The sequence below is a fragment of the Sardina pilchardus genome, chromosome 13 (assembly GCF_963854185.1).
Source record: "Sardina pilchardus chromosome 13, fSarPil1.1, whole genome shotgun sequence".
NCBI lineage: Eukaryota > Metazoa > Chordata > Actinopteri > Clupeiformes > Clupeidae > Sardina > Sardina pilchardus.
In genome coordinates this window covers 4,987,519-4,999,796 of record NC_085006.1, presented here as the reverse complement: position 1 = coordinate 4,999,796, position 12,278 = coordinate 4,987,519, and the positions used below count along the sequence as shown (strand labels likewise).

Here is a 12,278-nt window from a genome sequence, read left to right as displayed (position 1 = left end):
TTTTAGTTTAAATGTTATATACGTAAATGTAAGCTTAATCACAAGCGCAAACAAAACAGTTTTTCCCCCTTTTTTGCGGGGGGGGGGGGGGCGCAACATTTGTATTGCATGCCCTTCTGTGATATTGGGGTGCTCTCACTGTACTTAAACTATACATATGTGTTGTCCATCTCAGTGCATCATCGCTCACACAGACAGCCACATGCCACATGCCCTGAAATGTTCACTAATGCCCACCCACACATATCCTCGCGTGAAGTGCGCAGGAACACACACAGACACACGCACAGGAATACACGCTGTGGCCTGTGAGACCATATGGACGACCAGTGTTGGTTAAAAGGTATCCAGATCAGCCAAGCTGTTGAGTCACTGACGCACACCAGCGACGCTGACGTCAGACACGGCGCCTGCTCCTTGCCCTGCGCATGTACATGTAATATGATTTAGATCATCAAATGACTTCCCTATAACAAACATCTGCCTGAGATCCACATATATCTTCACTCAAACACACCTAACTCACAAATAAACACACAAAGAAGATTATTGAAAGCATATTTCAATGGAGTGTGTACATATACACATTTTTGACATGTGGGAACGGGGGTAGATAGGGATTGTGTGTGTGGGGTGGGACTTCATATTTGGGTGCAGAATGACTTCAGATTGGATGCAGCAGTTCTTCATGTCAGAGGCAAACAGGCTTGTGGATTGGTTAATATTTCATGTGGAGGACTAGGAGAGTGGCACTGCTTTGGGAACACTGAGCTGGAAGTGAAACTGTTCCCTACTCTGCCATGTGGAATTCCAAATGCACCTGCATACATGACAAGGCACTTGGGGCCAGCAGACAGCAGTGTGTGTGTGTGTGTGTGTGTTTGGGGGGGGGGGGGTTATGTGTGTGTGTGTGTGTGTGTGTGTGTGTGTGTGTGTGTGTGTATTACACAAGAGGCAGAATTCATCTGAAAGGATAATTTTGCATTTTTGCATGTGACTTCACCTTGCTTGTCTGAGTGTGCTTTCAGAGAATTCTTTACTGTTTACGGTTTACTTCACAGCCGCGACTGATGTGCGTTGACAGGGTTGAAGCAGAGTACAAAGGCTGTATCAGAGTCATGCACAAAACATTGGACCCCTGCTGTGTCCTGTTTGCCCTCATGGTTTGTGGCCAATACATTTCTGATCTAAAAATTGATTTTGACCACCCAGGAGACCTGCTTACCCTCACAGGCCTCACCCGGTCACCCTCTTTTCCCACGTGCCACAGCAGCTATGAGGCTGAATTTGAACATTACTAAAGAACAAATCCTGCCATACTCTGACAAAACATCTCTGTGTGTGGGCATGGCACTGACAGAGTGCTGGAGAGAGACAACGATTAAAGCTTCCTTCACTTTACATATTCTCTAGCGAACTGTGAACACAGCTGCTGAGTACCTCACACAAAGGAATCTGAAGTAATGTATGTATAGTACCAGTCAGCACCAGTCTTTTTCTGACTATTATTACATTGTAGAATAATAACTGAAAACTGAAAGCAGCTGATGTTTGCTGTGATGGCAGCATTTCATAGCTTATTTTACCTTCATGGCTGTTTTTCCTACTAATGGCACCTATATAACCAGTTTCACAAGATGATCAAACATGCATGTTTACAGTATGTACTGTATATGTATATGGAGGCATCCGTGGCCTACTGGTTAGGGAATTGGACTTATGACCAAAGCGAGGTTGGATCACTGTAGGGGAATTGTGCTCTCCCACATCCACAGATGAAGTACTCTTGAGCAAGCTGCTCCAACCCCCAAGCTGTTCCCTGGGCACCACGTTATGGGCTGCCCACTGCTCCAGATGTGTGTGTGGGCTCTGAGCTCATGCTCCAGATGTGTGTGTGGCTCCAAGTGAGTGTGGGCTCTGAGCTCTCTGCGGGTCAAGTGTGGGTATGTGTACATGCACACTACCCCCAGGTGGGTAAAATGCAGAGAACAACGTTCCCTACAGGAAAAATAAACTATGACTTAACTTATATCATTCCAAAGTATGTCTATATTCCTGAAGCTCTTGAAATATAGTGCAAAGTAAACCAATCATTCTGCACTGGTATTGATCTCTTAATATGATATCTAATCAATTTAAAGACCCTATAGGCAAAGTTTCAGAGAAAATGTATATTTGACTTCAAGAGAAGAAAATATTACAATGGGAAAAACAATGGACAATGGCCTGATAGAGGAGACCTTATAGCACACGAAACACAGAACAAATGAGAGTGGATGGGGTTTGATGCCTTTTGCCAAGCATGACACATACAATGTAATGGGGCTGTTTCAGTCCAAGAGGCTGTCTAAAAGCCATCACAGATCAACGAACCAGAAAGGTTACCGCCATGCTTGATTAGCGCTATTTCATTCATGCAGCAGAACCACAATCTGACACGTGTTTGCAAAACACTTTGGTTACGGAACAGAAAGGCACAATATAACCTTTTGTGAACTGATGAACTGGCCTGCCATCATCACCTGAAAAATTCCACAAAGAGCTGTCAGACTGGCTGGAAAGGTGGTTACACCCCCCCTGAATGTGGTATCTATCAGCTAGACAGCAAAGTAGTACATACATGATGGTTACTTTGATAGATATCATTGATGAACATCACAATTATATAAAAGGAATATGATTATAATGTTATTGTTTACATTCACTTGTTTTCCAGTGTATGATTCTAATATTGCTGTCAAAAGCCAATTCTATCTATCTAAACATGTGATCACCATTGTTACATCCATCCCGGCATGTTCCCCTTCACATAGTGGGAGTCCATTCAAGGGTACGTGAATCTCCTCCAACAAGGTGAAATGTTTCAAAGAAAAATGGTTGCTGAAAGAGATGCAGTATAGGACACACCTGGTTTTGGTAACACGTAGAGTTCCTTAAAATAGCTTTTATTTATTTGTGTCTTTTTTTTTAAGGAACATCTATTCTAAATAATGAATCGCATAAAACACAAAGAAATGTAAAGCTATGTTTGACTTAGGCCTTCAGGGAAAGAGATCTATCTTTTACATCAGAGTCCTTGAGCACGACAAGGAAGGATAGTGCAAGGCCTCTCTCTCCATCAAGCACATACGTCATTTCCCAGATTGTCCTTGGATAGCCTAACCTACAAAGGAAATTCAAGGTTTTTTCCCATTGTTGGAACTTTCTGTTTGCCATTCTTGCCTCAACATTTTCAAACTCAAACTCTCAAAAATGATTGGTTTTGACCTACCTGTCTTTACAGACATTCTTCAGTTATTCATGATTATTCTGCAACACAATATTGATGAAGTTAATATGCATTCCTCTTAATCTTCCTGCAAAGAAAGAAAGTGCATTGAGTTCCTGTTATGTATGCCTTTTACACTGTGAGCGGATCAAATTCCATTGATTGGAGCTGAATAATGCACACATCAATGCTGCCGATTTGTATTGACAATTTGTATTGTTTGCATGAGTGCAGTCTTAAGGAAGCCATGATGTGAAAACATGGGTTTATGTGAGTGCAGAACATAATGTTGTCATAGCCTACTGCCTCTCAAGGACAGTTGGAAATACTGCTCTGGAATTCAACTGCACAATTCAAATCTCTCAAACAAAAAGGACTTCTGTTTCAAACACAATAGGTTATCTGTTTCTTATTGAGAGAGAGAGAGAGAGAGAGAGAGAGAGAGAGAGAGAGAGAGAGAGAGAGAGGGAGAGAGAGAGATGTTATTAGTTTGATGGTACAGTGGTGTAGAAGCAGAGGGCACAAAGGGATGATGTGTACCTTTTGATAGATACCAAAAAAGACTCCACCAGCAAATTGTGAGTTATGGATCCAGAGCATAGGTTACATCTCACATGACAATACACATATTATTCACCACGTTAATTGTAGGTTGCTGTACATCTATAATTAGCCATGTATGGTACAGATTAATAACCCCTGCCTAACCCATAAAATTACTAGCTAGCAGGACACTGCACTAATGTTAAGACTTCAGTTAAGCGCAATAGGCCTATCCTACTTTTTTTATTATTTTTATGAAATGGAGCTGTGTGTCATTTAGGCCTACTTCAGTCGCCAGAAAGAAATATGGCAGAATATTTGCCCTGTTCTTTAGCTATATTCTATAACAGCCCTTGAAGATATTGTGACGTTTTAGGTACTAACTGTTACATGAATACATTTTAATGTGTTCATCTATTTTTTTAGACATGGCAAATAGCTTTGTTGTGGCTATGTTGATCCTATTGAATGCGTCGGAGGCGGTGAAGGAGGAGAAGGAATGCTCCTCCCTCTCTACAACCCACTCTGTAGATCGGGACGCGCAGCTCATTCATGCTTTGGCTTTCGGCGGCGCGAGGGAGGCTGAAGGTTAGCTATCGTGCACGAGCTGTGATGAACACAGACAGGACACGTACGCCTTCCTTTCCTTCTTTTTTATTATCAGTATCGCTATAATATTGAATGGCGCACTGGTCGGGATAAAATATACTCTGATGACATGAACATAAACCTAAAGCTCCTTCTCGGACACCCTGAGGACAAAACGGCAAGCGCAAGTCATGGGAGGACATACACATGTGTCAGGTGCTTCACTTTCACTGGATTGCTATGCTATTCCACAGACCGGAATGTATAGTGAATTTACGCAGATGCACTTGGAAACAAAAGCCTTGAACCAAACTTCCTCGACCTGCACCAGACAGATCATTTTATATTAGCAAAGTGGCATGAGGCAAGACAAGTGGATAAAGTTGAAACAACATGTCCTACACGGACAGCTCACCATCACCAAACAACAGCAACCTTTTAATGGAGAGTTATAGAAAATCGAATAGCATGGACTCTGACAAGCAAACTGACATTGTCCTTTTTGGCCTGTGTTTGTCTATTGCTATTGTGACTTGTGTGGGAAGCGTATACTCTCTCATAACCTTATTGAGAAAAAGATTGAAGACTTCCCTTTGCCTGATTGTGGCTTCCATGTCAATTGACGACCTCGTTAGCCTGGTGCCTCTTTCCTTGTTTATGTTCTTGCAGTGGAAGAAAGAAGATAATGGCAAGTCAGGAACCATATGCACCTTGTCTGGACTCCTTTACGTTTTTCAGGGGTTGTCTAGCAATATGAAGGCATTTCTTATTGTTGCCTACACTTTTTACATTACCAAAAGGTTTGGAGTTTACCAGTCCAGCAGCCAACCACTAAGAATGTTGTGGGCTATAGCTGTGGTGTGGATAATCAGCCTAATCATCAGTATGCTACCTTTGTGTGGCTGGGGTCAATTTTCCCCTGCTTCCCTTGGTTGTCTGCCGGACAGCAATAGTTTCTATGTTTTGCTGCTTTTTGCTGCGTACTCGCTGTGTGTTTGTGGCTTGATCTTTTTCTCCTCCCCACTCATATATCGGCTTTTGTGCTCTACAGAGCAGCAAAAGACGTTTTTCCCTAGTTATTTGGAGATCGCCGGACCTCTGGTTTCAGAAGGATCGAGACCCCTATGTGAAATTCCCTCCTTATCACGGGCTAGCTTGGAGAAAAGTTTTAGTGTATACAATGAATTTAGTACAGACCCAGTGTATTTGCAAAGCAACATGGTCACACGTTCCAGCTCCACGACTACGGACCGTTTGCGCATGGATAGAGAGCACCCGAGATACTCTCCGGTGTTCTTTGCTCAAAAGCGCTTCTCCGTTATTTTGGCAATCGCACGCATAGTTTTGTGGATGCCTATGATGGTGAGTTACAAAATGAAAAGTTGCCAATGTCAGTGTTTAGCGTTGACCAATGCCTTGACCGTATATGTATACATGTCATGTCATAATATGGATATGAATCTGCATAGACTAAACGTTGTGAAAAAGAAATACAAACTATACACATTGTAAAAAGGAGAGCTAACTAGTTTGTCGAAGACACCTTTTTATTGTCACTGAAACTGTGCCCTGCTATCTGCTATTTCAGACGCAAATTGTAGTGAGTCACATAGTTCATGTTCGGAGCACTTCGATGGAGACACTGAGTTTCTTCCTAACGTTTCTGTCGGCGGCAGTTACGCCCATGTTTGTGCTCTCCGAGCACTGGATCCATCTCCCTTGCGGCTGTTTCATCAACTGTCGCTCTGGTGCGGCCAATGAAGCATCTGGTAAGTGTGCATCAACATCTGGAGTGAACAAGTGGACATATAGTTAACAGTCAAGTCAAACAGCTAAGCCAAAGTCATCTAAAACCATTCATAACTAAAAGTAATTTATCTGGACTTTGAAGATACGATATAGACCTATAGCCCAGTCTTCTGCGGTCTTCTGCAGTTCTGAAAGCAGGCGCAACCCACAAAACAGCAGGATATACTTTACTCATTAAGGCAAGATAAGCATATAGCTTTATAGTGGATAATTAAGTAGTTAACTTATAGGCAGTGAAGGTGTTTAACCATTCTCATCGATGTTGTGCCAATATTATCTGACAACCCGGGTCACTAAAACGATTTAGTTCAGGAGATTTTTTCAAGAGGGCTTGAACGAGTGTTCTAAGCAAATGACCTACACCTGAAATGTGTCTTCATTGTGTCCACAGTAAACAAACGGAGGTTTGATTTCAACATGTCCTTCCAGAACGGCTATGGCTTTTATAAGATTTCCCACTCGAAGTCACCGTCGATAGAGAAACCTTCCTACAGCAATTTCTTCCACTGCAATCTGACTGAAAGTAGAGTCGCAGTGCTGGACAGCGGTCAGATAAAAACTCTGGCGAACAACGAGTTCAGAACCACCGCCAACGAGGACAGCTCCCTGCGCAGAGAAGTGTTGTTGGACACGACACTCAGCCATGAGGAAGAGCTGGCGATCCAAAGCCATAACCCCGACCACGAAGGCCTGTGCCTGGGCTCTCCGCCCCCATCACTTAGTGGAGAGGTTGATGTGAATCTTGACACTTCCTCCGTTTTCGACGGGTCTGAGAGAAGGCTATCACACGAGGAGTGCCGTAAAATTGAACTTACTGACTGGGAATGGTGCAGAAGCAAGTCCGAGAGAACACCGAGACAGGTACTTCAGTGATTTACAGAAATCTGTAGCATTTAGTTTCAAGGGACAGAAAAAAAAAGAAAGTCCATGCATTCATGAATTTGGGGCACACAATCTCTTAGTCCAAAATGTTAGGCCACGCTACAGGGTAATTCTTCTGGACTCAAAACTGTCCATGCCCATGATACATGGTCACAATTGTGTTGCTGTCCATCAGCATGCAAGGGAAGGCAGGCCTGCTAGGGTTTCATCTTCTGCCTTGTCAGTTTATTGACTGTTAAAAATGGATGAAATAGTGCCTCTAGTAGGTATGGATGGTGAGAAGCAGAGTCCCAGGTTAGGACACTGGTAATGACAAGGGCAGTGCATCCCCAGACTCATAAGTATAGATGATGTTTCTTCTGTGAAAAAACAGAAACTTCCCCACCAGACCAAATTGGATTCCATTTAGTTAAACATGTTTGCCTCATTCTAGTCCAGTCGGACGTCATTATAGTTTTAAACCCCACCTAAACCTCACTTGCTGTAGGAACTCTTTGGCCCAGGCTACTCACTAGAGGCCTTTTATCACTCACTATCTCAAAACCGCTGCCTCTTGGGATTTCCTTGCATAATTGTAATTATTGATACTGATATATTTCTTATTATAGCTCAGCCACTTAAAGTTATCTGTTTGTCCAAACATATGGCTGAGTCACAAAACAGCTATTTCATCCAATTAATTGTTGTTCCATTAGGGTGGATAACCATTAACCAGCTGATGTGCTCCTGACCAACCAACATGATTAATTCTTATGACTCTTCTCTGCTGTTTGTCTGTTTTAACCTTGTGACTCATTGCAGAGGCCTTACTGCCATTTTAGTAGGAAATTACATGTTTGCCAGATGCTTGTGTGACAATAGTGTAATTAAATATTGAGCATATTTATTTTTCCCCTCAAAGATCCACCTATTTTAGAATAAGTGATAGTGCCTTCCATTTCCCTTGTGATAATACAGATGTTTGCTTCTGGTGGTGGCTTATGGTCTTGTAAATGGCTCCACTGTATTGTTGAGTTAAAAATATAATAAGCAAACACTGTGCTCTCTTTGATTATAATAATCTCCTTGCTCATGTCCCCATAAGAGAGAGAGAGACCCTGTTGTTGCATTCAGACTACTCCTTGAGGCATATGTTTTCTACCCGTGTTGTGCTTGAATGTAGGTTAATGTTACCACATCCGACAAAATGAAAAAAAAGAGGCAAAATATTGAGTTCTGTCCTGCTGGGATTGCATGCTTATACTCCCTTTGAAACAGACACTAATTTGGAGTTGTGAGACATGCTGGGTCTGAATGTTGTGGACAATTCTCTGTGGAGCTCAACGTTAGCTGCAATCTTAAAGAATGCTCAATGTGGTTTACTTGGACCATGTACATACAAACAGCTGCACAACTGCAGAAAGCAGATGCCTGTTAACAGGCCAGGGCAGATATGTGCTTTGCCACCCTGCTCTGGTACTGCTATCTGAGGTCACCAGTGTAGGAGGAGAGGTCAGAAGATCAGTTAGCGGGGAATGAAGATTGTTATCCCAGGGTGGACATCCTTCACAGAAAAGCCCTCAAGTTGTGTGCCAAACAAGCGAAATCATAATTCTCTTGCCAGTCAGAGAAGAATACATTATGAACACATACATCTTGTTGTGGTCGGATGATTTGCTAATTGGCCAAACATAAAGCTGAAATGTTTTATAGGGCACAAAAAAATAATTGGACTTTGTTGTGCTCACGCACCAGAAGCGGGAATTGCCTCTGGCGTGTGCTCAGTCATGGTAGGACAGACATGATGGGAAGCATTGGGGTGAGGCTGTTAGATATTAATGCAGTGTTTCTCTTTTCCTGTTCTTGGCCATCTCAGCAATGGCTGCCTAATGTGTCAGTAACCATGTCTCCCTCTCTGTCTTTGTTTTCATTAATGTGTTGGCATTATTGTGAATGTGTTAATTATCTTTAGTATTCCCTTGAGGGTCACAGGCGTAGCTCGTGTATCTCTTGTTTCTCCTGCGTGTATAGCTCAGCTGCGAGCACACATCCTGATAAATGTGGCCATTAACTGCTCCAAAAATCACATTAGATGAAATGATGTGCCAAATATATATCTAAATGTCATAGTAATCAAGCACCACTTTGCATTTCTTAACACTACCGGTGGTATAGAATTGTCTGAGAACCTGCATTAGCATGTGAGTCTAGTTCTGTGGAATACATTCATTGTGGAAATATTATCACTGCGCCCTCCTGTTAATTCCCCTCCCAGTTAGTCCTCCAGCATCTCATTGACCCTGGGAAACCACAATATCACAACTCCACTTGATGAGGAACATTTTCAGGAGAGTTGAGAGAGCACAAAGCAAGGCTGCTAATGCCTTGATTTCTTGAGGGGTGGAATAGAGGGAGGGAGTGGGGGAAAACCATTCTCATTTTCTGGAATTGGAATCAAAGCGTCTGAATAATTTATGCCAGCAAAGTGGTTCATTTCAGCCTATTTTATAAAGATCTTTTGATTTTCTTGAAGAGATTTTTATTATCATTATTTATTCAGTCCCAACTGTGCCTTGTTGAGAGAGGTTCAGATATGGTTGTTCAGATGGAAAGTGTGATTGTAGGTTTGATATTCAATGACACCATGCTAATAATGCAACTTATTCCTGTGGTCGTTTTTGTGTGTTGTGGTGTTGTTTTTCCTCTTTAGCGGTCCACTGGAGGCTTGTCCATCCCGCTTTGTGCCTTCCAGGGCACGGTGTCCCTCCAGGCCCCCACAGGCAAGACCCTCTCTCTGTCCACCTATGAGGTCAGCAGCGACGGCCTGAAGATCTCCCCCACCACCAAGAAGGTGGAGGTGTACCGCTCCAAGTCTGTGGGCCACGAGCCCAGTGCGGACGAGCCCCACTCCAACAGCTCTGGGAGCGGCGGTGGCGAAGGGGTGGGCGGCGTCAGCCTCATCACTGGCATAGGGGACACCAACGTGAAGATCCACCTGGAGGTGCTGGAGATCTGCGACAACGAGGAGGCCATGGACAGCGTGTCCATCATCTCCAACATCAGCCAGTCGTCCACGCACGCCCGCTCGCCCTCGCTGCGCTACTCGCGCCGGGAGAACCGCTTCGTGTCGTGTGACCTGGGCGAGACGGCGTCCTACTCGCTGCTCATCCCCGCCATCAACCCCGACGCGGACAACATCAACATCCACATCCCGGACACGGTGGAGGCCCACAGGCAGAACAGCATGCGGCAGTCGCAGGAGAGCGGCGGCTACCGCGAGGAGATCCAGCTCCTGAATGAAGTCTACAGGAAGGCCAACAGCCAGAGGAACTGAGAAGCTGATGATATGATGGGCCTAGAGAAGGAAAGCCAGTCAAGGACAATGGGAGGAGTGATGCCCTGAAGGGTCTTTGAGGGCAGTAGAGAGGGTGGGGGAATGAAGATGAGATTCATCATTGTGTTTTATCATGGGATACAGACAAGTACAGTAGGACATACAAGATTTATATAGCGTTATAAAGCATTTGGAGAATTGCCAATTTGCCATCAAGGGACAATTAAAGCTAGTTAGGATATAGGTGAATGTGCCTTTGAACTTGATGTGTGTTGATCAGTGTCATTGGAAAATTAGTCGATTCACAGCCATAGGGCCATGGATGCATACAAAATGATTTCTGACATTTCTATATGCTAAGAGTCTGCATACTGTAGTTTTCATGGGAAGGAGTATGGAGGTTGACATGATCATTTTTGATCTATAAATGGAACTAAATGAGAGATGGAAATTATGAGTCATTAAAACATCAGGGGAGCCTCTGAAAAAAGGGGAAATTATCATATGGTGTCTGAGGAGCGCAAGGAAAGGGAACATTGGTTTGTATGCATTTACAGGCCCACACTATGGCAGTTCGAACATCAAGGTGCAATGCAGGCATCAACAGAACACAAGGAGATTCTACTGATTGGCACAATCACTCGGCATGGCTCTGATTCCAAAAGGCTAATTAATTCTCAAAAAGATGTTTCTATTGTAGTTAATTTGTGATTGTCTCTTGTCACTTCTTCATTCCTTTCATTTATGCACATATGTATGTGCGTGTGTGTATTATATACAGTATACTATGTGTGTGTGTGGGGGAATGTGAGTGTGTGTGTGTGTGTGTGTGTGTTCTGTGGCATCATTTTGGTGTTTTAAGCATACCGTGCAGTATAAACTTCATCACTTGTCTGTGTATGCTAACTTACACTAGTTTCTTGAGGTCTTCATAAAACACCTGGTGTGTGCTTGTGTCCAAGTCGGAATGTGTTGTGTATGTGCGCTGTTGTTTTTGTCAGGTAGGAAATACACAAATTATCTGTGACTGCACTATGGCCTCTGTCAGCCTCTGTAAATGCTTGGTCCATGGAGTTAGTCAGCGACTGGGGAGATTCCCTCTGCCTCATTGGCATTCCATAAATACAATTAGCCAGAGTGACAGTGTGAATATTTTAGCTCCTGATGAGGGCACAGATTAATGTTGGCTTTATAGCCACTTAGGGGTCCTTTTTTTCATCTGTTTTTCACCTCACTTGCATTTGCAATCTGGAATGTGAGCTAGGCAATTCAGTTACATTTGGTAACTGCATACATTTAGCTCTGTAATGGAATGTTTGTAGATGGATTGATACAGTTTAAAATAATGCTAAAATGAATGTGTTATTTGAGATGAGATGCTATTTAGAAAAGCTTTTCTAAGCACATATAGGCATGCACACATGCACATACAGTATGTAGACTTGTAAAAAAAATAAACACACACACACACACACACACACACACACACACACACACACACACACACACACACACACACACATACACACACACAAACACAGATTGACATTGTACAGGCAGTTAGCAATTACAGACAGGGTACTGAATTCAGATTTGGCGTGCACTACCTCCCAGTTATTTTTTAAAAAAACAAAATGAATACATATGTACAATCTATTTTAATGTTCATAATATATGTCTATGTTTTCTGAGCAATTTAAAGGAAAAAAATAGAGGCATAGAGGCAGATTATTACTGTATGTCTCTATGCAGCAAAATAGCCAAGAGAAGTTGTGACATGTTTATCCTTCATTTGAATGTATTCATTAAAGATTTATTTACAGAGAATGGCCTCTGTGGTGTTCCTGCAATACATGCACAAATACTCAAAGGAGA

General features: G+C 42.9%; 1 protein-coding gene across 1 annotated transcript; it reads left to right on the top strand.

Annotated features, from left to right (window-relative positions):
• The first annotated feature begins 5,617 nt into the window (after positions 1-5,617).
• On the top strand, positions 5,618-12,208 carry LOC134100027 (probable G-protein coupled receptor 149). The gene is made up of 4 exons (XM_062553076.1): positions 5,618-5,761; positions 5,988-6,168; positions 6,600-7,069; positions 9,780-12,208. Exons 1-4 carry the CDS (start codon positions 5,618-5,620, stop codon positions 10,401-10,403), a joined length of 1,419 nt encoding a protein of 472 aa, XP_062409060.1. The 3' UTR covers positions 10,404-12,208.
• The last annotated feature ends 70 nt before the right edge of the window (positions 12,209-12,278 follow it).